Here is a 25510-nt window from a genome sequence, read left to right as displayed (position 1 = left end):
ACTTACAATTTTAACTGCAATTGATGAATTGATCGAATAATTAACTGACAATTAAAATTTATCAAAAAGTTGCGCCATATGGAACATACTTTAGAGCTTACAGTTGACCTTTCACGTCCGAACATCAGTATGCTTACTCTCCATACTGTTCTCTGTACATTTCACATTTAAATGGTGATTATTTCCTTTACTTTCATGACCTTAATGTTTGATTCGATAGTGGTAGAGTGAGGAGAAATTAGATGCTGGTCACCCTTTGGGAAGAGACTGGGCAGGGAAAGCAAGTCAGTAACAACCAAATAACCGCATAATCGCAAAAAGACAGTAGTCGCCTTGGCGAAATTTTCCCAGCTGAGGTAAAAACAAAAACACAAACAAGCAAAACAGAAAAAGTTATTAATGCAACAAGCAACCACGTGAATGATTGATGGAATGGTCAAGTCGTAATCACAGGATATCAACTCATTTATTCATTACACGTTTCAGTGACACAACAGAGTCGAGTTCCAGAGAAGCAAGTGAGGCAAGTCTTTTAGTTCTGGTGGCTCGATGGTTGACGACTAACAACGATACTTGGAAATAGCCAGACCTGTCAAGTAAGAGTGAACCACAGATACGTGTCAGTTGGCGAATAACGAGGGCTAACATCACAATAGAGGTTTTGCACAGCAGCCATGTTGGATGGCAGGGACAATGAAAATATTTTGCATAAGAAAGAAAATTGTTTCCCATGGGTAAAATAATCTATTGTTCCTGCCATCCAACATGGCTGCAGTGCAAAACCTATATTGGTTTGAAAAGAAAGTCAAATTTCCTAACTTCAAATTGATCTTCCACGAGGCCCTCCGTAAAGAAGTCATCATATTAGAAGGGAATTTGGACTCGCGTAAGACATGAATTAAGAACAATACAAAAACGCTGCATTACCTCTTCAGAGGAAGTTCTGAAGGATACCACTTGTAAGCCTACGATGTGTGAGTCACCCATTGTAGACTGGCAGACCTTGCATACCTGAGGGATGTAGCAGATCTCGCTTTCTGGCACGAAAACAGAATTCACTCCTACAACCAAAATAGTTGAAAACTAGTCAGAAACTGTCAAATTTTACGCGAAATAAAAAGATAACTTTACAATACGGCAAGGAATTCCTGAGGTAAATTCAAGTGTTCTGATTGGTTCTTACTTGGTCATTATTTTTACCCTAAGGATCGTTTCCACGAAAACGGTCGTAAGCCGTATACATTTGTTCGCGAAAGCCAGGCAATTTAAAATCAGCAAGTTTGGTCCGATTGCCATATATCAACTTCCTTACTAGTTGGCTCGAGCCGTACTGGGGAATATAGGCCCTCGGTCGTTTTCGCTTGAAGTGAGAAGTGCAGGGAGCATCCACCCATCCACTGACCACACTGTGTTTCGCCCACGTTACGAAAATGAACAGAAACAAAACAAACGAAGACAAACCAGAAATCAAAATTACAAACAAAAAAATTTAAGGGCCAATCGTCTTAAAAACCCTTGCTGCGTCACATGTTTACTCCTTACGGAGTTCAAGGTTAAGAGTTAACAAACGTACCAAATTAATCGCACTTAAATAAATATATCTTACTAGACGTTTTGTGTAGTATCGCTGGGTACTATTACGAGTTGTGCCGTATTTTGAAATATCATTTCAGTGCGAGCCGGAATTTTGCGGATATTTATTTACGGGGAGTGCACGACAGAAGTATGGGAAGCGGAACGAAATTGGCGCGTCGTCGTGTTGCTGCTTCTGTTTTCCTCAATAAATGAAGAAATTTCCTGATTGTCTAACTGTTTTTCTTCGTTCAATTCATCTAATAAACTTGGATCTAAATTTGCCAGCCATTCCGACTCTTCGTCGTCGGAAATATGATTCAAATTGTCCGCCATTTATTTTTCGTAACTTCAACTTCGCTTGAGCGATGCGAGAAAACCTGTCTAACTGGTTCTCTGGAGTACAAATACCGCGCGATATTTGTACTCTACGGAGTGTAGTTGGATAATAAAGGAATACGTTATTAATCACCTGAAAAATTGTCGTTGTTTGCATCTATCCGGTAACCCAGGTTGAAAATTTCAGAAGCCCCCTTGTCGATAACATTGATGCTTTTGTCATCGATGGTATGCAACGTCCGATAGGAACTTCGTAGCAATTCCGGAATATTTTGTGGAAAGGGTCTAACAACGACGCAGCCTACAAGGATCAAAAGATCAGTAGACAAAAATCAATTATGGTAAACTCCGTTTCCGAGCCTAACGGCCCACTGTCGCAACTCATTCTAGTTTTCGCCGCATGAAAACTAACCGTAATGTTATTTTCCCTGGAAGGCATAAAAAGTCCATCACAGGGTATCGCCGAGCATTTCATCAGGCAGGCTACTCTGACAAACCCCCGGTACTCATTTATGCTCATTTGTACTCATTCATACCCAAGGTGGAGAAAGACACTAAAAGGGTAAAGTGCCTTAACCCTTAAACCCTAGGAGTGACCAGCATCTTATTTCTCCTTACATTATCACCCCTGAATCGCACAGTAAGGTCAGGAGAATAAGGAAATGATCAATAACTATAGATCCTCTTGATTGTTAAACAAATTCTCCTTGTCAGTACCATAGGAAAATCTATAGAGAACAGTATAGTGAATATGCATACCGAACTTACACACTGATCTTAAGAACGTAAAGGTTAAACAAGAACACAAGACGAAACTCGGCCTGGGTTGACAACCGGTTACAAAAAGTATTCGTACCTACTATACCAAATATATGGCTTATCTATACGGGTAGGAATGCTTGAGAACATACTTTGTTGCACAACAGCACTACTGACTCACCTGAAATAAGGCTGCTTCCACAACGAGCACAACATACTATTTGGCTGCCACCTTTTACCTCTGGTTTTTCCTTATTTAGAATGAAATAATTAAAAAATATGTACACCGTTGGTGTTTGGTATAAACGGAGGCATGGGACTTGACTGTCAGAACTTTTTAAGAACCCTCGCAAATAAGCTTTCGAACAAGAATAATGAGCCCTATGCCAGCGTCATTTCCTGGCTACGAATACAACTTTCATTTGCCATATTAAGAACTGTACACAGATGCGTAAGAGGTTCCAGAGTTCCGTTTAAATAACGCGAGGTCGCAGAAGACTTCACCCTCGCTGTAGCTGGTCTATATCTGCACTCATAATTTTTCGGTCTTTATTATTTTAATAGTTTTTCCTATTTAGCAATGCTAAATTTTTTCTTTTCTCATATATTGTAATCAGTCCTCTATCGTGAACATTAATATCGATTCTTTTAAAAATTTGTAAATAATTAGATATATGGTTTAAAATTGTAAATAATTGCTATCATTATTATTAAACGAAGCAGGCCAATTTTTATCATAATTTTTGTAAATACTTTTCGTGATTATAGTGAATAATGGTTTTACTAAAATATCGAAATAATAATACTAATAATAACAATGGATGACTTATTTCCTGAAACAAAATGAAATTTTCTTTACCGTCGTGGTTCCAGGTCTAAATTGTACTCAAGATGAAGATGAAAATCTAACCTTACTATGACTTAATCACGACCGAAGGTTGAATTCGAAATTTACTAGGATTAACAAGGCTTTTGAAACAGTGATTATATGATAGGTCTCTAAAATAATACGAATTATGCTATAAACAACAGGGCACCACTGACGGGCAATTTTACTTCGGGAATAAACGAGCTCCGTTTGAGGCAGGTGACAATCAACATAATTCCCGTCCCCCCGTGAAGATAAAGTGTCATTCATACCTCGCATGCTTCTTTCTGTTCCTTCCCAGTGTTACCGGTACCATTTGAAGATCGTCTAAGCCTCGAGCTCTTTCTTCGTCCCTGTCGAACGTTACTCGGTATCTCAGATTTACACTCTTTTCTATTGGCACTTTTCCCCTCACCTTCATTTGAGTTGACACTGCCGTTTGCCAACTCGGACTTACGCTGAGGGAAATTCGTTTCAACTTCGTCTAAGAAGTCGCGTGGCTTACTCTCTTCATTTGCCTTGCAAGGCTTTTCCTCTTCAACGAAGCCTTGGCTTACCAATTCTCCAAAATCATTGGTTTCATTTGACATACTAATTGAAGTTTTGCTTAGATTGGTGGGTCCATTTCCCACAGGTTTGACATAATTCAATACCTGACAGGATGAATTCATGTTCGAAGAGTTTACATTTGTCCTCTTTTCACCTTTAACAGGTTTAAATGCGTCAAATTCCTGCTTAACCGGTGAAGGCGAAGGACTGGACAGAGGTGTAGCAAACAGAACAGGAGAGTAGGACAACTGTTCATTTGTGGGGTTTCCATTGGCATGATTCACCCTAACTTCCCCACCCGACGCCTGGTTGCCAATTTTCTTGTGTTCATTGATCTCATAATGCTTACTTGATGAAATATTTACGCCATTTATCGGTTTAAGATCAGAAACCGATGTCATTCCATTGAAGACGTGCCTCTCGCTCTTGCCTTGACCAACAGTTTCCCGCTTGAACTGCGCAAGTTTTGAGGCAGCTCTCTCAACACTGAGAGTTACGCCATGAGAAGTGGCCTCAGGGAAGACTGAGGGGGTCAAATTGGACGCAGGCATGAACCCAACGAGTTGATTTCCTTGATTATTAACAGACGATGTTTGCTTGACATATGGTTTAGTACTAGTGTGTTGAATGGGAGTTCTCTTGGGATCAAGCAGTGGAGAAAGGCTGTGGTCCTCCAGTGGTTTTGTACGAGAATAAATCCCCTGCTCTTTAGCTGGAGTCTCCACAGTGCTTCTGCTCAACTGGCTGAGTGAGCTCGGGCTGCTACTAGAAGGGCATGGATCTAGTTTACGCGCAGTTGCAAATTCTTTCAAGGACGACATAGCCTCATTAAAGTTGTTGAACTTTGCGATTCTCTTTCGGACCCATTTGGAGATCCCTAAATGAATGATTACATTTCGTCAGGTAAAACCAAGCAGACCTCCAAAGTCAGCGTTGTTCACAGATTTTTGCGATTGAATTAACTCAGAAAAACGTTTATGTTCTTACCGTTAGTATACTTTGGAGACTTGTTAAACCGTTCATCTATCAATAGAATAGCTCCCCAGTCTTGCCTGTGAAAAATCAAATTGTTACTAATCAGGCCGCTTAAGAGGACGCACATCGTCATAGGGGACTAAATTTTGAGTCCTGGGCCGGGTTGTTCAAAGCTGTGTTAAGATAACCCAGGGTTAGTGTGAAATTTGATTTCAGATCTGAAAGTTCTGAAAGAAAATTCAGCTTAATTCCATTTGTCTACAATTTGATGACTGAATGTCCTAAAAAGAACTAGGAAAATTATCCCAAAATGTCTTTTGATTAGAGAAATTTAGAAACCTGGATTAAAATTTAACCCTGGGTTAGAGCTAATCGGCCTTTGAACAACTGGGCCCTGGTCTCTACTACTTCACTCAAAAACTGATTAGCTGATTGTTAAAGTTTCATTCCGGCGCACGCCTGCCACTGTAAGCATGCCCCCTTTTTTGGCCTTTCCCACTTACTGATAGCCCGGCGCAGCATAGCTAGGTGTAATTAAGTTGTGGACTGCCGAAAACGAAGTAGTCTACTAACAATTACGTAACAAATAGGCATGCGATCTCTGTCACAGCCTTTTTGTAACAGTTAGTTACCGGCCTACCATTACGACTTTACAGTAGTTTAGTTTGCTGACCTGTTTTTTTTTTTTTTTTTTTGCTTTTTTTGTTTTGTTTTAAATTTTAAGCCATTCTAACAAAATAAGATATACTCACTTGTGGCGAATGCATCTTCCTAGAGCCTGAAAAAAGCATTAAGACTCAAAGACATTTTCACAACAAACGTTAACACGAAAAACATTTTCGATATGTGAATAGAATATAAATTTTTTATGGCTCTACTTTCTTAAGTAAGATAACGAGATCATTACTCCACGTACAATAAAGTAATTTTTCAGTTGCATAGCCTCGCAGAAAAAAGTAATAACAAGGTATAGGCATATGATTCGAGCCCCAATCGGGTGATTATGTCGTGCCCTTGGGTAAGACCCCTAAATTCTTTACCCTCACGGTGCCCGTCACTACAAAGGAGAATATGTGCTTACAGACAAACTGCCCGGAAAAGGAGGGGAGGGGGGGGGGGAGGGTAATCTTCTTGACGGACAGATACCCCGTCTAGAAAAACGTAACAGTAATCACGGCTCTGCAGACATGGCCTTCTGGCTCGTTAGCTTACTTCGTCGTGCGTACAACTAAATGTCCCATGCGAGACTAACCTGGTTTAATGCTCTGTAGGCTTGGATCTCATACCACTCACTTCCCGTTAGCAGTCCTCGGCTGGCTGAATATTGCGTATTGTATTTTCGTTTGAGTTCCACCTTCAAACACAAATGAAAAAAAAATCCGCTTCGTAAAGGGTGAAGGACTACAAAAATTGCTGTTTACGTCGTCTGCTTTTTTGAGAACAGAAGAAACAAACGCCAATCTTGAGGCCGACGAAACGAAATAAAATATCCCCTCGTCTATTCCGATCTTTATTGGTGAAGTTTCGTTAAAAAACACAAGAAGGCTCTTAATTTTATCAACCCAAAAATTTCAAGATAAAAATCATAGTACTAATAAATAATATTTCAATAGGCTCAAAACTAATCGCTACAGTGAACTAGGGGTTCCACGATTGACTCAGTATCAGCAGTTTGATCTAAGCACTGCGAGGAGAGTATGCGCGTCAAGCCCATTAGGTCCTTTTTGTGAAAAAATCCAAGTGCATTGTTTTCATTTCATGTTCATGGACTCTACTTGCCTTTTTTTCCGACATAAATCACTTGTAAACTGCAGAGGTAGTCCATGACATTTTACTAACTTCATTTGTACTTATAGTTTTATAGTTGACATCACAAGATTGGAGTACCGTCTAATTACCTGGACATCTTTCACATTTGGAAAAGGAATTCCAATCTGCATAAGAAAGAAATGAGAGAGAAAACGTTCATTAAGCATCAAGCGAGGTTAGTACTTACTTAACTTAAAGTCCTCTTCTGATCCTTTCTCTAGAGTGATTTCCAACTGAATGTCGAAAATAATTCGGGTTTGCCTCGGTACCTAGTTATTTCGTATTCAAGGACGTTTGGCACTCAGACGATTCGTGCCCAATCTCACGAAATACCTCACGTGCGAGCGGTAGTTCGTAGAATAAAGCGAGTAAGAGACAAGTTAATTCTAGCTGGGTACCAATTGACTGAGTAGGAAACGTCTAAGTACGAAAAGACTATTAAGCCTATACCCCAATCAAACCAGCAAAACATGTTTAGTTATAAATCGGGTTCAACTGAATGAAAATCAGAAACAGAGAACTGAAAAAACTGAATTTTCCATAGGATTCAAGTAATCGCTGACTTGTATTTTCGATTTGTTACATTTAAATCGAAAAACATCGGCTTAAGCAGTGTTCCGAACTGAGAATTTATGTTCTGTGTTACTTCATTTTCAGTTTGTGTAAGGCGTTGCGTATTGAGTGGGTGGACACTGGGTTCAAGTGAGTGGAGACTGTGTGCGAGTTTATGACGTATTGCAAAAACGTAAGCTCGACGTTCGGGGGTCAAGATGGTCGGAATGAAATGTAATGTCAAAGTTTTTCGTTTATTTTCAAGCAGCTTCTAGAGATAAGAGAAATTTAAACCGTGTATATATCATAGTCGGTTATTAGCCTCAATCCGCTTTGCGAAAGAAAGAAAACTTGTTCCACCTTCTAAACCAATCAGTTAGAAGAGATCTGGGCTCCAACAACTACATGACGTATAGGTAATCGCATGGGCCGAGTAAAATTAAGAATTAATATCACGCGTGTTTTCGGAAGTTGCTGAAATTTCCCGAGTCGCGCAGCGACGAGGGCAATTTCTGCAACTTCCGAAAACACAAGTGATATTAATCCTTAATTTTACGAGGAACCCGGTGATTACTTGTTTATAATATTAGGGGCAAAATGTTTTCTTACTGATCTCGCGCAAAACGGGACGCCATTGTTACAAAACAAACAGAAATTTCTTTACCTTGGCAGCCGTTGCTAAGCGATTTTCAGCCAATCATTTCCAAGTAATTTTGCCCGGGGCAATTACAAAAATTAAGAAAAAATGCCCTCTGCCTTGACCAATCACAATTCAGTAATTTTGCCCCTTATATGATAAATAATTTTATTACATCGCTGGCAGCACCCGTGGGCAATATGAAACGAATTCTGTGTTCCAATTAGCTACCTCAGTGGCTAAGATGGGCCCATCTCGCCTGCTCGGGAATGCCTGCTTTGATCCCGCGCGAAAAAACCTTGGGTGGAGCGGACTTACAAAGTTGGTAATTTTTTGACAACGTCGGCGATGGAGTCGCAAAAAGGGGCAGAAGACTGTCAAAACAAAGAGAACATAAACGACTCTCGTTGGTTTATCGTGCTACAATCACTGTTGGCTTTCTTTACCGGTTCTCGAGATAAACAAGTCATTCTTGATTCAAAGAGAATATAAACTGCAGTATAAAATGTCTTCTTGATTCCTAATAAAGCGAAATCTTTTTGCTATATAATATATTATTAATTGACCAAGTCTGTTCGTTCAAGATGGCTGGATATTAGCTTGGTTTTTTTTTTTTTTTTTTTGCATTTTTATGGACCTCGAGTTGGTCTCGGTCCATAAAAACGCGAAAAAATAACTCGGTCACTTGGTCAATAGAGCATATATAATTCCCTTCTGACAGACTTCCTAGCTAAAGAAACACCTGTTTTCCCTTTTTTTTTTTTTTTTTTTGGCTGACTTTGCTGTGAAAAACCTCTGGGTTGTATCAATCTTCAAAATCTTTCAATGGAAAATGCTACTTTTTCAAGTGGTTAAACACGATTGAAACACACAATGTATCAGACAAACTGATCTTACCGATCTTAAGTTACATCACTGACAAGATGAACTAAAATTTGCATTTTGACAATCGTTTGACCGATATCGATTGCGCGCTATTAAATTCTATTCGAGCTTTCATCCGAGGCTTTTCTCCCATCAGCAAATTATCGATTCCTTTAAAATCCATCCATCGAAAAAGTTTAAAAGATCATCTTGATTATGAAAAAATGTCTCTATTTGAAAAAAAAAAAAAATTTCAAACAGGTAATACTATACTATGAGATAAGACAGTGAGCTGTCTTATCTCATTAATCAAAATGGACTTTCTGGTCAGTATAAAAATAACCGTCTCAACTTTAACATTCCACGTACACTAAAGAAGCCAGCTGCTCCTTTAGGGACGTGATCTGCATTTTAATTTTCCTACCCTCTGCTAGCTGTTTTCGTTTCTAGTTTTTACTCCACACGATGTCGTGGCACTGACAGAGTTCGAAGAGTTGATCATCTCCGTGGCTCCTCTGTAACCGATTCCATTGTCGCTGTATGGAAGGTCTAAAAACAAACTCGCCCTTGTTTCAAATTATTTGCTTACACTGTGGCCGTCGGATCTTGATGCAACGAATGAATCGAAAGAAGCGTTTTTGACCACTACGTGCTTAAACTAATTCGGCCACGAAGTGATCGTCAAACAAATTTTCACTGTTCCAATGGAAGGACTGAAAGAGTTTTTAACCCCTACACGCTTCAGTTTATTCGGCTACATCGTCGCAATCCTCTATGTTTTCGCAGGAGTTGTGTTTGTAGGGATCACAAGCAAGTTGAGACTTAATGAGAGGCGAACATTTCTTTGCGATTTCAGCGGCGCACAACAAGCCGACAAATCTTTTCTTCAGGCGCAGTGCTTTGACAAGTATGAGCAACATTACAATTCTCCGTTGCCACTTTACGTATTTGTTCTGTTAAATTTTGCTGCGGTGATTGTGGTTTGCCTTGTTTACAGTTGGTGCTGCGTGAAATCTCGCGTGGAAAAGCTACAAGCGGCGATAAAACCAGACGCAGAAAACCCTCGTCCACGGCCGAGAATCGAAACTCGTCGTGTTTTTTACATGTATTTCCTTCATCTCGTCGTAAGACTGTTGTTAGGGGTCGTTTTCACGGTGTTGCAAAACTTTGTGTTTTATTCTGGCGGATTTCAAGTCCCATTCGTCTGCATTTTATCCCAAGGTTTGGAGTCATCGAATACCACAACAGGCGGTTCGTCAAAAAGCGAACCAACCACAAATTGTCACAACTCCGTTGCGTCTGAAAAGAGCAAGTGCGCACAGATGGTCCTTGTGGTTAATGTCATACTTGTACTTCTAGTCTTCGGGGAAATTGTTTATCTCGTGTTGCAAGCATTTCGGAAAAGCAAATTCGCGTCTGATTCAGAATTTTGCGCAAATTACTTCTTTCATCAAAGCGTAACAGCTCTGACACCAGCTGGATTTCGGCAATGCATGAAGAGGCGAATTCTACAAGAGACAGAATTTCTGGAGCCACTCATTCACTGCGGCAAAGAACACGCAAATGAGCGGGTAACTTTGGATGACATATTCCTTGATGTGATCATTTACACCGGAAGAGCAACTGACGAATTTCTAAGGGAATGCAAAAGGCATCTAATATACGACTTCTACTTGAAGCCTGAAAGTAAGAATGGATCTGTTGAGATCAAGACGCGGAGGGAGCTTTTCCTGGCTAACGAAGATGCAGACAACCCCCGGAAAATTCTTATCGTTGGTCGCCCCGGTATCGGGAAGTCGCTGCTCTGTCGAAAGTTGCTTCGGGATTGGAGCAAAGGGGAACTTTTCCGTGATGTTTCCGAGCGTTTTAAGTACGCCTTTATGTTCCAATTTCGATCATTCTATGCAGAAACGACAGAGAAGATTTCCCTTTGGCAATTGTTGAATCGCGCAGCTTATATGGAAGGACAAGTGGACCATGGCCTTTTCCAAGAGTTATTGGACAACCCCGAGGCAATCCTTCTTGTATTTGATGGCTTAGACGAATTTAAGGATCTGGGAAGCTGTACTGCGAACGAAGCCGCACAATTCGGTAATTCCCCTAACGAGGAAATGCCGGTATCAGCCTTGTTCGTAAAGTTACTGCAAGGCAAACTCCTCCCGGATGTAACAGTGATGACGAGTTGTAGGCCGACAGCACTGGAAAGTGTCGAGATCTCATATTTTGAGAGGACTGTGGAAATTATGGGATTTACGGAAGAGAAGGCTCACAAATACGTGAACAAATACTGCCAAGGAGACAGCCACACAGCAGCCAGAATATGGGAACATCTCAGCGGTAACCTACACCTGTTGTCTTTATGTTACATTCCAGTGAATTGCCGTATTTTCTGTTACTTTCTGAGAGAGTTAATAAAGCCATCTCCCCCTGACGTAGGAAGCGTCATTTTACCCACACGGCTGACGGACGTTTATCAAGGAGCCCTAAGATTGTTCGTCTTCACACATCATCCTGAATTTCGAGATAAACCATTTCGAGGAAATGAAAGCTTTTCAGATTCGGTTGAAAAGACTTTGTCTGATCTCGGATCGTTAGCAAGAAGAGGGATAGCGGAAGGACGGTTAATATTCGATAAGGAAGAAGTCGCAGAAATGACAAATTGTGGTTTGCTGACCCAATTACCTGACATAAGGTTGTCACCAGTAGAATTCAAACAGCGCTTCAGCTTCATCCATTTAACCTTACAAGAGTTTCTCGCGGCAAGGGAAATTTCGAAGATGGATCCGGCTGAACTGAAGATCTTTATCACTTTTAATGCTGAGGATCCAAAGTGGCAGCTGGTCATTCAATTCATTGCAGGATTGCTCCATGGGCAAAAGACGGAGGCTATCGAGAGCATTGTGTCTTGTCTTCATGATTCACTGCTTTCAAAGTCGCCAAGCAGACCGTCGAGAAGGAAAGCATTACTCATGATGAACTGCTTGTACGAATACAATGACGAGGTCACAGTGAAGAGAGCAGCTTCAATGCTAAAGCAGAACCGGGATTTCCACGGATTCATTCAGTTATGGAAATGTAACGTTACGCCTGTCGATTGTACAGCAATTGTCTACTTCTTAAAGCACATCGAGCCACTAAACTACGTCCTCGAGCTGACTATCAATTCCTTGGGAGATGGCGGTTGTAAAGAACTTACAAAGCTGTTAAAAGAGGGAGGTCCAGTCAAACTGGTAATACCCGAGAACAAGATCGCCGATCAGGGCTTGATTGCACTGGTAGAAGCTATCAATACGGACAGTTGCAAACTCAAAAAGTTGAACCTTGTTTTGAATACCTCGATCACTCCAGAAGCGTTGGCTATTTTATGCCAGTCATTGAGAAAGAAGAGTTCTAAACTCACCCATTTGAATCTTGGAGGACTTCAGCTCACTGATTATGTATTAACACAACTTTGCGAATCACTCCAGCATGTGAACTGCTCATTGACCCACCTAAGGCTGGCCATTGAGGAGTTTTGGACTGACGCGCTTATACTGAAGCTCTGTGAAACACTTAAACATCCAAACTGCCAGCTAACCTCGTTAGTCATTTCAGGCCACAAAATAACAAATCAAGGAGTATACTACTTCTGTGAAGCCCTTGAATGTGAACACTGTAAACTTACATCGCTTAACCTGACCAGCAACCGAATTACTGCTGTGGCGTTACCAAACTTGTACAAAGCAGTGAAACACCCGAATTGCAAACTCTCAACGTTACACATCATTTCGTGGAACATCAATAACCAAAGCAAAAAGAACATTGAAGATGTGCTCAAAGCTGCCCTTTCCGTAAGAAAACAAGTTCCTCAGGAACTAGAACCCTCTTCAAGTTTTAATGAAAAAAATCTTAAACTTGCGATTACTCATGCAGTCCACTTCTAATTCTCGTTATCAACATTTTCAAAGGGGAGGGGGGGGGGGGGAGTAAGAAAAGGGGAAAATCACTGAATCGTTGCAAGGCTTGTAGCTTCCCAGATGAGATTTGAATGTACCACAGGAAAAAGACAGTAGCAGACAAATACATGCATTTTCAAGGCAATCTTCCCATTTCTCACCGAAAGGTTACAGAAAACTAATTGTTGAACCAATTGTGAGGATGAATTTGTTTGAAAATTCACGCTTGACTTATCATTGATTTCCTGACTGACTGGTTGATGAATCCATTCAATATTTCAGATAGTTGTTCTAAATTTCTCCGAGACTGAAAAAAACATTCTTTTCTATGTTTAGATCAGTTCAAATGGCCTTGTTTAAGGCCATTTCTTTCCAGAACTATACGACCACAAACTGTGTAAAGACTCTGGGAAGGACATCAGCAGTTTATTCGCCGATTCGCTGCTACACGTCCAAGTTAAAGATGCAAAAATAAATTTTCAAGTCTAAAATCATGTTTATAAAAAGTCACAGCACCTATCTGCGAAGGGGCCGCAGTGATGAAACTGATATAGTGATAATTAATACGGTGCAGTTATAGCTTCGCACATGTTGCGTTATTTAAGGTTTGGCGTTGAATAAGGGTAGTATCGCTCTGAGTGATCCGTCGTGGGGCCAGCCTCCCGCGTAATTATGCTGATAATATATAAGTATGGCTTAAATTTGATAAAGGAAGGCTTCTGAACACTTAGCGGTCGTACGAAGATTGTAGTATTGTAAATAATTTCAATTAGACAACTGTCAATAAATTCTCTATTGTTATTCTACTTTCCATCTGGAAGTTTCCTGAAATCAGTCAAGGCCATATTCTGTTCTCGTCCATTACAAAAACTTTTCAAGGGCAATTAATCAAGTATTCTTACCGTAATTACCGCTCTGGCATTATTATCAGCAAAGTCGAGTCCTTCGCTCACTTTTCCCCGACAAACTGCTAAGAACAACCCTCCATCAACACATGACTCGTCATCAGAATCTACACAAAACACAAGTTACTAAGATTAATGGACAGACAAAATAAAATGATGGGTATTGTTCATCGGCGTCAATTTATTTCGCGAATATTCTGCACCCCCCTGGTAACTTGAGACCTAGTACAGGTTGGTTGAAAAAATGTGGCGCGATTTATCCAGAACAATCACAGAACAAGGTAAAGGAAAACCAACAATATTCCAGTGAACCAGTACACTAAACTAGTAACTGCTCTGTTTCGAGGAGACAGTTTTACACGGTTTGTTCTGGAGGATTTCAACCGTATCAAGAGGCATGAGAGGGTGCTGCATTTGAAACTATGGCCAGGCCATAAGAAATTGCGATACAAGGGCTGTGCTCTAGCAGCGCCCAGTGGCTCCTGGCGCCTTACTTTTGCTGTCGGGCGACAAGGGAATCTTACTATTTTCACGCAAAGCATATGCTGGTCACCCTCGATTTGATTCAGGGCACTGGGAACCCTTCAATTTTTCTTAGAACACAGCCTAGGATGCAGTGCAACACAAACTTGTATTTCAGTGAAAGCTTAGGTTCATTTCCCTCATAGATGTCGCATGTTTTAATCATAGAAATGTTTATTCTATGCGTAAATATAGATGGTAATTCAGAAGGAAAGAGCGACTCGCATTGTGGCCTATAGTAATCTGGTTTTTACGTCAGTCTCACTCTTCTAATAAAATCGTTTACATCTTTAAGAGACTACAACAGCAGAAAACTTGACCGAAGTTTTCTTGTTTTTTTTTTTTTTTTCAACCATCTACCAAGACTTTTCCTACCATATACCAAAAAGAAAGAAGATGGCAAATATTTCCTACCGCAAATCACCAAAATTTCCAAATACGGTACCGCATAGAACTCACTCATTGCTTCTTTACGTCATTCAGTTCTCAATTACCATTCAAACATTTTTTGAACGTTTAAATGTAATGCGACTCTCCCATTTATGTGTCATAGTTCCCGAAGATTTTCGAATGCACAGGTAACCTTTTAATTCTTTTAAGGGGTACGTAGTGAAATTGGTTTAAACATGAGAGTTGTGTAATAAAAGGGAAGACCGAAATTCAAGCGAAGGACAAGACAGCGCAAGATATTCCTTACTAAACCGAACGAAAACAAGAGAATGGACAATTAAGGGCGAGTGTTACGAACTAACCCCACGGAAACTTTGGAGGAGTCTCGTTTAATGAAAACAGCTTTCCAACGGAACGAGGCTTTCATAAAACATACGAAAACTAGAAGCAAAACTATTACAACAAAACATTGAAAACAGAGTTTCGCTTCTACTACTGTGCGTGCAAACGGCTGCCCCTTGAGAGAAGAAGTCGTTGTGTCGTGATTGTTTCACACCACTAAATATGCAAAACAGGACTCGATCACGGTTGGAACAAGAAGACAGTTTGACCACAACTGGTCTGAAGACAGCCTCGCTTCTCCTTTTCATGCTGGTTGGCACCTTCTCAAACGGTCGTGTTATTTACACTGTATTGGTTGTCGATGTAATACGCCCAGCGTTGAACCATTTCGTAGCAAGCCTAAGCTTTGCAGACCCCGCTAGTTGCCTTCTAGTAATACCTTTTGTTCTCGTTTCACTGGCATCTGGTGAATGGATTTTCGGCTAAATTTTCTGCGCTTTGCATGCCACACTTGGTGAATACTTCGCCCAGGCAGCATGCCTCAGTGTCGGCGCCATGGTGTACGAGAGATACCAAGCGATTTATCGCAAGCGTTTTCCCACTTTATCTAGAAAGAACACCTACATTCTGCTGTGCTTCGCCTGGACTTCTCCAATTCCTTTCTACGCAGCCATGCTTCGTCATCATTTCGATTACACTGCACACGCTGGTATGTGTTTCCTTGCCACTCAGCACTGGAATGCTGTTAACATTGTAACAGAAATCGCCATCGCAGCTTTTATAGTCCTTCTTGTCCTGTTCTCGTTTCGGAAAATTCTGTCTTTGATTCTTCCCCTTCGACGACGAGTCAGCTCCGGCCTGCTCTCAAACGAGGAAAGATAACCATGGCTGCGCATGTTCACTCGGCTTGGACGCTGATAACATTCATACTCATCTACGGCATACTGGTAGCGCCTATCTTCATCGCAGGAATTGTGGATAACAAAAGTTTATACCCTGAGAAAAGCCTGTAATCAAGTTTAATGTCTTTACGTGGGGCATAGTTGCCCGTATTGCCCGAGCCAGAGGCTCATGTAAACGCAAGACAACAACCCACCCATCCCACCCCAGGGGAGGACATCCATCACACAGTAATCTCGTGCGTGGGAAATTAACGTCTCCTACCCCTAACCCTGCAGGAGACGGGACCTCCACTTATTCGTCCCTATCCGAGAAGACTAGAATATCTAAACCATTTCTTGATGTTAAAGAAAGGCAGCATATTCTTCTCAATTATTTTAAGACCTTGAGTGTTGGTCCGGCCGGGGCTCGAACCCTCGACCTCCCGCACATCAGTCCAGCGCTCTATCAATTGAGCTAACCGGGAGGCGGTTAGCAAACCACTTCATCTTAAACCAGATGAAGTGGTTTGTGTTTTCCTTTGGCTCTACTGGCTACAATGCGCTATCAAACCCTTCATATATGTCCTGCGGAGGGACAAATGTACCAGATGTCTTTTCTGTAGGTTTTGTGCTACCGGACAAGACGGAGAGAACCCGACTAGTTGTTTGGGCAGACGGCGCTCTCGCGAAAACGAAGTAAGTAGAGATTTATTTGAAAACAGCCGAGGTTGTTGTGGTGGGCTTCCGGCCTCCCGCAACAAAGATGACGGATTCCTTGACCTTTTCTGGATGGTGCCTGCCACGAATCATGCTCGAGGTGATTTCGAACATTCCCGAGCAGCCGATGATGTTACTAACCAGTCACGACAAGACAGGTCTGTTTGCTTTGGAAAAATCATCAAAAATTCTGTTTTCATAGAAGATTTAGAATCCCACACAAGCGAGAGCGAAGAAGAGCGAAATTCCTGCCTAGAAATCTCTGAAAGTGGGACTTACACTGTACCCATTGATGCTTGCCAGGAAGCAAAGGAACTTCATATAATGGAAAGTATGTTAGATGAAGCCTTGAAGGCTCAACAGAAAGAGAGTGGGCTAGAGGTACCTCCAGCATCTAGAAAACAGTTCTGACTTGAGGTTTTGTATTGTATTGCTTTGTTTTCTACTTGTTTTTTTCGCTTGAAACCAAAACAACTTTAAAGCTTGGCAGCACCGGGATAGAGTTCACATGCAAGAGTTAATCGCTGAATTCACACGCTCTGAATGTTCTTTTCACCACTCAATTTTCGAAAAGACGATCACAAAACCAGGACGCTATTTCCACTTTCAGCCACTACACAATGGTTAAAACACTTGAAATATGAGCCACCCCTATCACACTCACACTAAAAAGCCGTGGGCTGCGATCAAAAGTGACACTTATTTTCATCCGAGAGTGCCTCCCCTTGGACAACAGACACTTCTAGCAGCCCAGCCCTCGGCCCTCTATAAGGACGGGACTACACAGATCTCTCGTAAAAGACCTATGTTCCGGCGTGAATTGATAAGCACATGCCACGTGAGTCAGTTCCAAAAGCCAGTGGCGTTCTTTCTTCCCTTGTAACCTACCCGTCAATTGTCACCGGTATCGCCAGTATTATTCTTCACTACCGGTATCAATCTTCAATTCAAACATTATGTAAACTCCTTTACAAAAGATAAAGGTAAGAAGTTATCCAACAGTTACCTTGCTGCGCGTTACTTTCTTCGCCTTCACTTACTCTTACAGCATGGTAAAACTGGTGCATAATGTCATCAAAATCTGGTAATTAAGAACGCAAAATAAATCAGGACAAAAGAGAAATTTGTGAAGAGAAAATGAACTCATAACAAACCTGATTTGTCCCCACTTCGTGGCTCACTGACAAGTACTTTTCTATCCACGAGCTTTGACCACAGACCTGTTGACTACGCGAAAAAAAAAAACTTTAACACATTGAAAATGCTTCAGCCGATGGAGATCTCTCTCTCTTCACGCCCAGCTGAAGATGAGTGGCCAGACATGACGCATGTATTTCAGTATCGATCACAATATTTATTCTTGGAAGCACATTCAAAATCAGTAAGCTAATGGGTCGTATGTAAAGCTACAAAAACAAGCAATCATTTGGTTATTTCCATAGAGGAGGTCTTAAAGCATTTAAGAAATCTATTTTAAATAAACAATTTCTTTTTCTGTCTCTATGAACCTGGTATTGTGTCAAGTTAGGATTAACTTACGACCAGAGAGGTATTCTTCAGGAATTCAACAAAAATCTCCCAAAACCAATCAAACTCCTCTGCTTATAAAAAAAAAAAAAAAAAAAATAGGAAATCGTACCTGCCAACGTTTGCTCAGCTTGTCCAACATGTTATAAGATGGAAAGAAACAGAGTACTCCATGAGGCACTGTCTGCAGAGAAAGCGACAAAGACAGGTTGGAGTTAATTTTCGGGCAAAGAGAAATAGAAACAAAGGAAAAAGCCAGTGAAATAAAACTCACTATGCACACGGATGGTTAACCATCTAAATTACCTCGCAAACATGAAGTAGAACTTTGCCAACTTCATCTTGAAAAGTGAAGGTCTACAAAAGAAATTTTTTCCGTTAAAGAAACAAAAACCAACTTGAACTGGACGTCTTCTGGAATAGTAATAAAACAACCAATTAAAAATTGCTCTAAAGTAGTAGCTAGTATAGTAGTAGTAGCGGTAATAGTAGGTCAAGCATAAGTAAGAAACTTTACAGATGCTGTAGCATACCTCTGCACTGCGATAACTTGCATTGATAGCTGATCCACTTGGTCCTGACGACAGAGTCCCAACCCAGACCTAATAGTTGAGCAGACAATCCTTCATTCAAAAAAGAAAAAACAAAGGCAAAACACTACCAGTTCTACCTTGTGGATAGTCTTAAAAGAGAATTGTTAGTCTGGAATTTGTTCATCTCCTACAACCCACGTCTTCATATTCAAAGCAGTATGATCCTTGGATTAACTTTCAAACACAATTAAAGAAGAGTTGTCGCAAAGCACCGGCTGCCAGCAAAATTCACCGGATGAGAAAGCGGCGATCGTCAGCTGGATTTTTGGCCGGCCTTAGCAAAGCACAACAGGCTCTTCTGAGGTTACACACTTGCACGTACTTACCACCTTTGAGGCACCTCACTTGAAATTTTGGCCGGCAGCGAAATTTTTTACTTACAACCCTTTTAGTGTCGCATATCTCAATAAGTTGAAAAAATACACGTGTACTTTTATGATCAACCATCTTAAAAGCCAGCGATTTATTCCCAAATTCCCTTCACCGCATCTTCTAGCTGCCTGTATGTCGCTCGCATGCTATTTGGCTAAAAATTATCCCTACAATTTTAGAACAAATTATAGATGGATACCTGTGAATTAGCAATGACATGATTTGCCTCCAGCTGGATTGGGAATTTGATTCCAAGCTCAGACGAGAATGACGCCATGGGTGAAAGAGTCCCAGACGTCAGCACAATGCAACGAGCCTGAGAGCCAAGCTCTGAAAATACCTAAGGAAAGGAAAACAAGAAAGGTAGGAAAGACCAATGGACAAGCTCGGAAGAGAGATCTCCCTTGAGGGAATGAAGTATAATCGACGATGTAATCATTTCCGATGGGTCGTTTCGAGTGCTCACTGCGAGTCTTCATCATTCCGCCTGAAGACGACTCACAAGGCATTCACCACGATGAATACCCGCCACCTTTTTCAAGACACATGTATCTCCCTTGATAGAGCAATTCTCAATTGAGTATTGAAAGTGATTTTGATTTGTTTTTACTTTGCCCTGTGATTGGTCCAAAAAAACACGCGCCACCAACTTAACCAATCAGATGCAGGAGTAAAACTAATCCCAACGTTGTCAGTCGCGTTTTCCCGCGCTTCAAGCAGATTGACTGTTTTTACGTTCAGCGGTTCTCATTGGTAAATAACAATATAAACCTTGGTTATGACCGGTCGCTAAGATTATTTTGGTTTCGGTTTTTCGGCACTCAGTCGATAACTGTTCTATCACCAAATTAACGCAGGAGTTATGTAACCAGTCGCATTTAATATAAGGTTCATGTCTGGTGATATTACTCCACCTTTGCCATCCCACACGCAAAAATGTACTCTACTATGCTAACGATCAACACCAAATGAGAACAGTTCTTTACTGTCGACTTAAGACACGAACGTAAATACATCGTCCTTTAAAGGGTAAATTTGCACTACGATATCTTACCACTGCAGGGTTTAAGCACCAAAAGTTCAACGATTGGGTCCATTCCTTTCTAGACCCTGTTCAGATAAAGCAAGTTCCTTATTAGCGCCATAAATAAAATGAAACCATAGTAAGACTTGCCTGTCATACATCACTCATTGACTGAACGCTTCCCCTCAAACAGGCGCTCCTTTCTGATATCCACCCCAACTATCGGCCAGAATTTTTGATTATTATCACCAGCCACTTAGCTAGTACGTTGAAAAGTTCAATGTCGAGCCCTGCTTTAATCCTTTAATCTCTAAGAGAGACTGGCATCTAATTTCTCCTTACTGAATTACTGCTGAACCTCACATTAGGTCCATGAGAAATAATCAAAGCCTCTTTAGCGCAACCTCATGGTATGAATTTTTGGCGCCCTTGACGTAACCTGAGATCTGCCTTACTTTGGAAAGTTTTTTTGATCGTGAGCAACACGTGCTGGCAAAATTATAGTGTTTGTAAGCGTTTTGATGGAGAAAAATTGTCTTAAATTGCGAATGTGTGAAGAATTAGTTAAGATACCGGCAAAGTTTTTGTGGTTGTGGGTGGAACAAGAAAAAATCAACAAGGTTTCACGCTAACCAATTTGCAGTAAGCTTAAGCTCACTCCATATTCGCGGTGTTTGGGTCTTCACGCAAGAATCGTTCATGTTATCGTCACTTTTAGAACTCAGACGCCCATTTCTCTGCAGTCGAGTTTTCTGTAGCATATTTCCTTTCCATTTTTGGCTCCACAAAGGTATGTTTTAATCAAGTTTGGAATCAAAAAACCATCACGCTTCAAGGGACAGGACGCCATTTTGAATCTGTCCAAGCAGTTCGACATATTCTCGCCTTTGTACCACCCCCCAAATACACCGTGACTTTCAACTGGTATACTCGTCGGGGAGGGGGAGAAAAAGTGTTTAATCCAGGTTTAGTGCATAAATTAACGTCTAACAAAGTGGGTGTGTGATTTTTAATTGAATTTCGTCCCCAAACCCTAAACCCCATAGCATGACTTACGTCATACCGTGAGGTAAAAAGGAAATGATCACCAAATAAAGAAGATTAATAAATTCATCATCCCATAAGAAATGTACAGAGGACAGAACAGATATGCATACTGATGTCAGGGTATAGAGAATTAAATAATAACTCACCTCCATGGGATCGTCTCCATCCTCCAGGCTGCAGTTAAAAGGAGAGGAAAGGAAAAATTCTATATAATTGCCTGGTTCGTATCGTTACACTTCTCAGGGTTACTCTTGCCATTATGTACTTACCAAAACTACATCCCTCACCATGACTGATGTTTTCAGTACTGCACATCTGGACGATTGAAAGAAAAAAAAGTCAATTTTCAAGGGCAGTTAATTGTATAATATGACGAGGAAACAAATATCTTAACTGACAACTCTCTCAATAAGGTTTTTAGGTTCAGTGTTACAAAACACAGAAACCAATTCTGGGTGGATTCAGGATTTAGTCTTCAGAAACAAGATTTCCAGCATTTTGAGGGAAAATTTAGGGGGTTCAACGTACAGAACAGAACCACCGGCATTACCCCTGGATCCACCCTAGCCTGGACAAAAAGTGGTAAAAAAATCTTAATAACCTAGGGTCATGCCAGTTGGCCATTTTACATGTACGTGCAAGACCATACGCATCTAATAATAAGAGTATTACTATGGAGAATAAAATCCAGTATGAAGAGCTAGCTGTGTAGGATTTTCTAAACCTGAGAAGAAAACACCATCAACGAATAACACCCAACCATCAGTATCCATATTCTCCATTCCCTTCTTTATACATTTCCTTAAGGAACCGACAAGGAGAAATGGTTTAAGTATCTAAGTCCCTCACATTGAAGATAATTTCCTTTATGCACTGAATCGAAATATGGCGTCCAATTTGAATTGCCATTGTTCTGGACTTACTAGCCTCTCACACATGTGATAATCCTTTTGCGTTTTCCACATGAAGATGAGGCTAGTAAGTAAAAAACAATGGTAATTCAAATTGGACGCCATATTTTGATTCAGTGAATTCTCATGATCATAATTAACAAATGGTAAACACCACAGCGTACACTATTGAGTTACGGATGCACGCGGGAGGTTGCTAAGCATGAAAGAAGCGTAAGAGTTGCGCAAGGCAATAGCCGAGAGCGACTCTAGCTTGTCGAGTGCATAGCAAACCTCCCAAGTGCATCCATAACTCAATAGTGTACGCTGTGGTGTTTACCATTTGTTTTATAACATAACATTGATACATTGCAGCTAACGAGTTCCCTTTTATTTAACAAATCTTACGTGACCAGAAAAAACAAGCGCGCGGAAAAATAGTCTTTGCCTTTGCTCACGTCAGCAGCGTACACCTATGGGCAAATGGGGGACGCTAATTTGACCAATCAGAGCGTGCGCTTTACTATGGTTATGTTATAATGAATGATTCAGATGTACCATTGTAAGGGGAAATTACATGCTGTCTACTCTCAGCATTTAAAAGGGAAAGACACGAATTTTGCAAATGCACTGAAAAAAAGTGTACCTGTAATCAGAAATATATTGCATATCATTTTCCATCATATATTTCCCAATGAGGAATATCCCTTCCAGCAGACTTTGACTATGAGTGGACAGGGTTGGCATGTCATTTGATCTGTGTATGAAAAAAAGAGGAATTATGATAAACTTAGAAAGAAAAGATTAGGATTGTCAGCATAATCAGAGAATATTTTTATGGTACAGTGTATGTAATAAAACAAAATCCCATGCAGTTGTACAGTCACTTGCAATACCATGAGAGATTTTCAATCATTTGTTTGCATTTTGTCTTATCTAATTTGCAAATCCTTAGAAACATTCATGTGCCCATAAATCATGCAATCCATAGACAAAGTTCTCTATAAGAGAAGCACTCACACAGATCATAGCATAATAGTGCCAAATCACATTTTACACATACCTGGTTGGGTCCTTTATGGTTGCCATTATGTACATATAATGGTCCTGATCACAAAAAGAATTATATGGTAGTAATTAGGCTGCAAAATGTTAGCAGTATATATATCTTATTAACCAAGTGTGAGGGCCGTACTGGGAGAATATCGGTGCGAGGTCTTGACAGTACGGACGGAGCACAGCAAGGTCCGTACAAAAAAGACCGAGGGCCGATATTCTTCCAGTACGGTCCCAAGCAAGCTTGGTTAATAAGAGATTTATTACATGACTGAAGTCCAAAGGGACACAAGTGCGGTGTCATTTGGGACCATTCAGGACAGTGCCGGTCCAATACTTAGAGAATATTGAATAGTTTACTACCAAACGATTATGTCTCTCCTGTCACCTCAAGTGTGAAATACCCGAGCGATGGATGGGGAAAGTCGCTTGAAAGGATGCCGTGTTTCACAAGAGCGGAAATGAACCAGCACGTGGCAAATTCTGGAAAGCGAGTCGCGAATGACGAGCACCACTCGATTCCAACTAATTTAAAGAAGGCAAAAACATTTCTGAAGGACGAATACCTAAAGGAAATTGAGGCGAACAGTGATCAAAGGTATTTTTATTTGAAAGCGAATTGCTATCACGGTTTCAGGAAAAGTGAAGCTCCACATGATCTTCGTTTTGCCATGTGCATTGTCTCAGGTCAAGTCATACGTGCCAACTGTTCATGCAAAGCTGGCAAAGTGGGATATTGTAACCACTTTCTTGCTTTAATGTTTAAGGCGTGCAAGTTTAGTTTATTTGACAGCAAGAGCACAGAAGATCTGTGCCAGGAGGATGATGAACAACCGGATCTCGCCAGCACATCCCAGCTTCAAAGATGGCACAAGAAGGGTCGTGGGGACAAAATAACTGCTCAACCGGTAATGGAAGTTACCATTTCAAAAACACGGTTGGATGATACCAAAAGGAGAGAAGGATTGAAGTGCTTACTGTATGATGCAAGGTCAAACCCTGTGCATGACGTCCAAGCAGAAATTAACCTGAAAAAGGCCCTTCAAAATATAAATCCACAAATGGGTTTAGCAGTTCTGGCAAAAGATGATTCCACTCCCAAAAGTTGTGTTATGACCAAATTTGGTGAAAGGCAAATTGGCTCACTTTGCAGCTACCACTTGACTCTTACTGAAGCAAACTTTGTGGCTACATTTGACATTTCTTCTATTCCAAGAGCTGACATGGATGAAGTAAAGTTAACCTATCCCAGGTTCCCGTTAAACTCAGGCAGTGATTTTGTCAGGCCTGACAACCTCAGTCATTCTAAAGAGACACTTGTTAGTTCCCTTGTTGTTGATGAAAACATGATAAACAAGATTGAAGGAGCCACAAGAGATCAAACATTGTCAGAATAGTGGAAGAAAGAGCGAAAGCTTAGATTCACTGCTTCAAAGTTTGACCTCATTTCAAAAAGACAAAGGAATCATGATAAGTTTGCAATGGATCTCATCAATCCGAAAGCATTTACCTTAAGGTATGTGGAGCATGGTATAAAATATGAACCGGTTGCTCTCCAGGAATATGAGAAAATCATGCTTGCAGGAAAGACACCTGTTAAGGTTCTCAAGAGTGGTTTTGTTGTTTCCCTGGATATGCCTTTCCTAGGGTGCTCACCAGATGGCAGGGTTGTAGATTTTGGATGCTATGATCATTTTGGACTTGCTGAAGTGAAGTGTCCACAAACAAAATTTCAAGTCACTCCACTAGAAGCCTGTCAAGACCCAAAATTCTTTTGTGCGGCTGTCAATGGACAATGTAAACTGAAAAAGAATGATGCTTACTATACTCAAGTGCAAGGCCAAATGGGTGTGAGTGGGGCAAGATGGTGTGACTTCATTGTCTACACGAAAAAGGGATTTTCGGTGGAAAGAATTCCCTTTGATGCTGCTTACTGGGAAACTCTGAAGCAAAAGCTGCACACATTTTACTTTACCCATTTTATTAAAATTGCAGCAAGTGAGTTTGCAAGATGCTTAACTACCACTTCTACTTCTTTCAGTGCTGTATATACAATGTAAATAGTTGCTTGCAATGAAAAGTTGAATAATTATGTATTGATGTATTTCATATACACCTAACTTTGATACAACTTACCAATATTCACATTTTGTATCAAAGATCAGCTCACCTGCAAGCTCCAATAAATTATGACAGTGATTACCAGCTAAACTTCTTATGATCTCAATTGTGAAAGTGAGTGATCTTCAAAGGTAGACTCATGTTTCATAGAATCTTTCAGCTGTAAATATTTATGACAACTACCAGTATATATATTCTTATAAACCTAAGAAGGTGAATTTGTTATAATAATATTTTATTAGAGCTTGATTGGTTGGAAAGGGT

At 40.6% G+C, this 25510-nt stretch overlaps 2 protein-coding genes and 1 pseudogene across 2 annotated transcripts; 2 read left to right on the top strand and 1 right to left on the bottom strand.

Annotated features, from left to right (window-relative positions):
- Positions 1–447: 447 nt before the first annotated feature.
- On the bottom strand, positions 448–23915 carry LOC148717226 (uncharacterized). The gene is made up of 21 exons (XM_088742222.1): positions 23133–23915; positions 22716–22826; positions 21449–21494; positions 21326–21353; positions 20163–20218; positions 19308–19448; positions 18677–18745; positions 18450–18500; positions 18256–18327; positions 17771–17843; positions 17623–17697; positions 13762–13871; positions 6961–6996; positions 6315–6416; positions 5815–5840; positions 5075–5139; positions 3811–4964; positions 2852–2921; positions 2045–2212; positions 928–1061; positions 448–589 (listed from the first exon to the last, which is right to left on the bottom strand). Exons 1-21 carry the CDS (start codon positions 23165–23167, stop codon positions 533–535), a joined length of 2679 nt encoding a protein of 892 aa, XP_088598348.1. The 5' UTR covers positions 23168–23915; the 3' UTR covers positions 448–532.
- On the top strand, positions 9229–13665 carry LOC111345510 (uncharacterized). Its single transcript, XM_022952800.2, has one exon. The coding sequence runs from the start codon at positions 9629–9631 to the stop codon at positions 12845–12847; it is 3219 nt and encodes a 1072-aa protein (XP_022808535.2). The 5' UTR covers positions 9229–9628; the 3' UTR covers positions 12848–13665.
- Positions 23219–25510, top strand: part of LOC148717225 (uncharacterized) — a 2362-nt pseudogene continuing 70 nt past the window's right edge.

Source organism: Stylophora pistillata, chromosome 13 (assembly GCF_964205215.1).
Source record: "Stylophora pistillata chromosome 13, jaStyPist1.2, whole genome shotgun sequence".
Taxonomy (NCBI): Eukaryota; Metazoa; Cnidaria; class Anthozoa; order Scleractinia; family Pocilloporidae; genus Stylophora; species Stylophora pistillata.
Note: the sequence above shows the minus strand (reverse complement) of the source record. Positions and strands in the feature narration are given on the sequence as shown.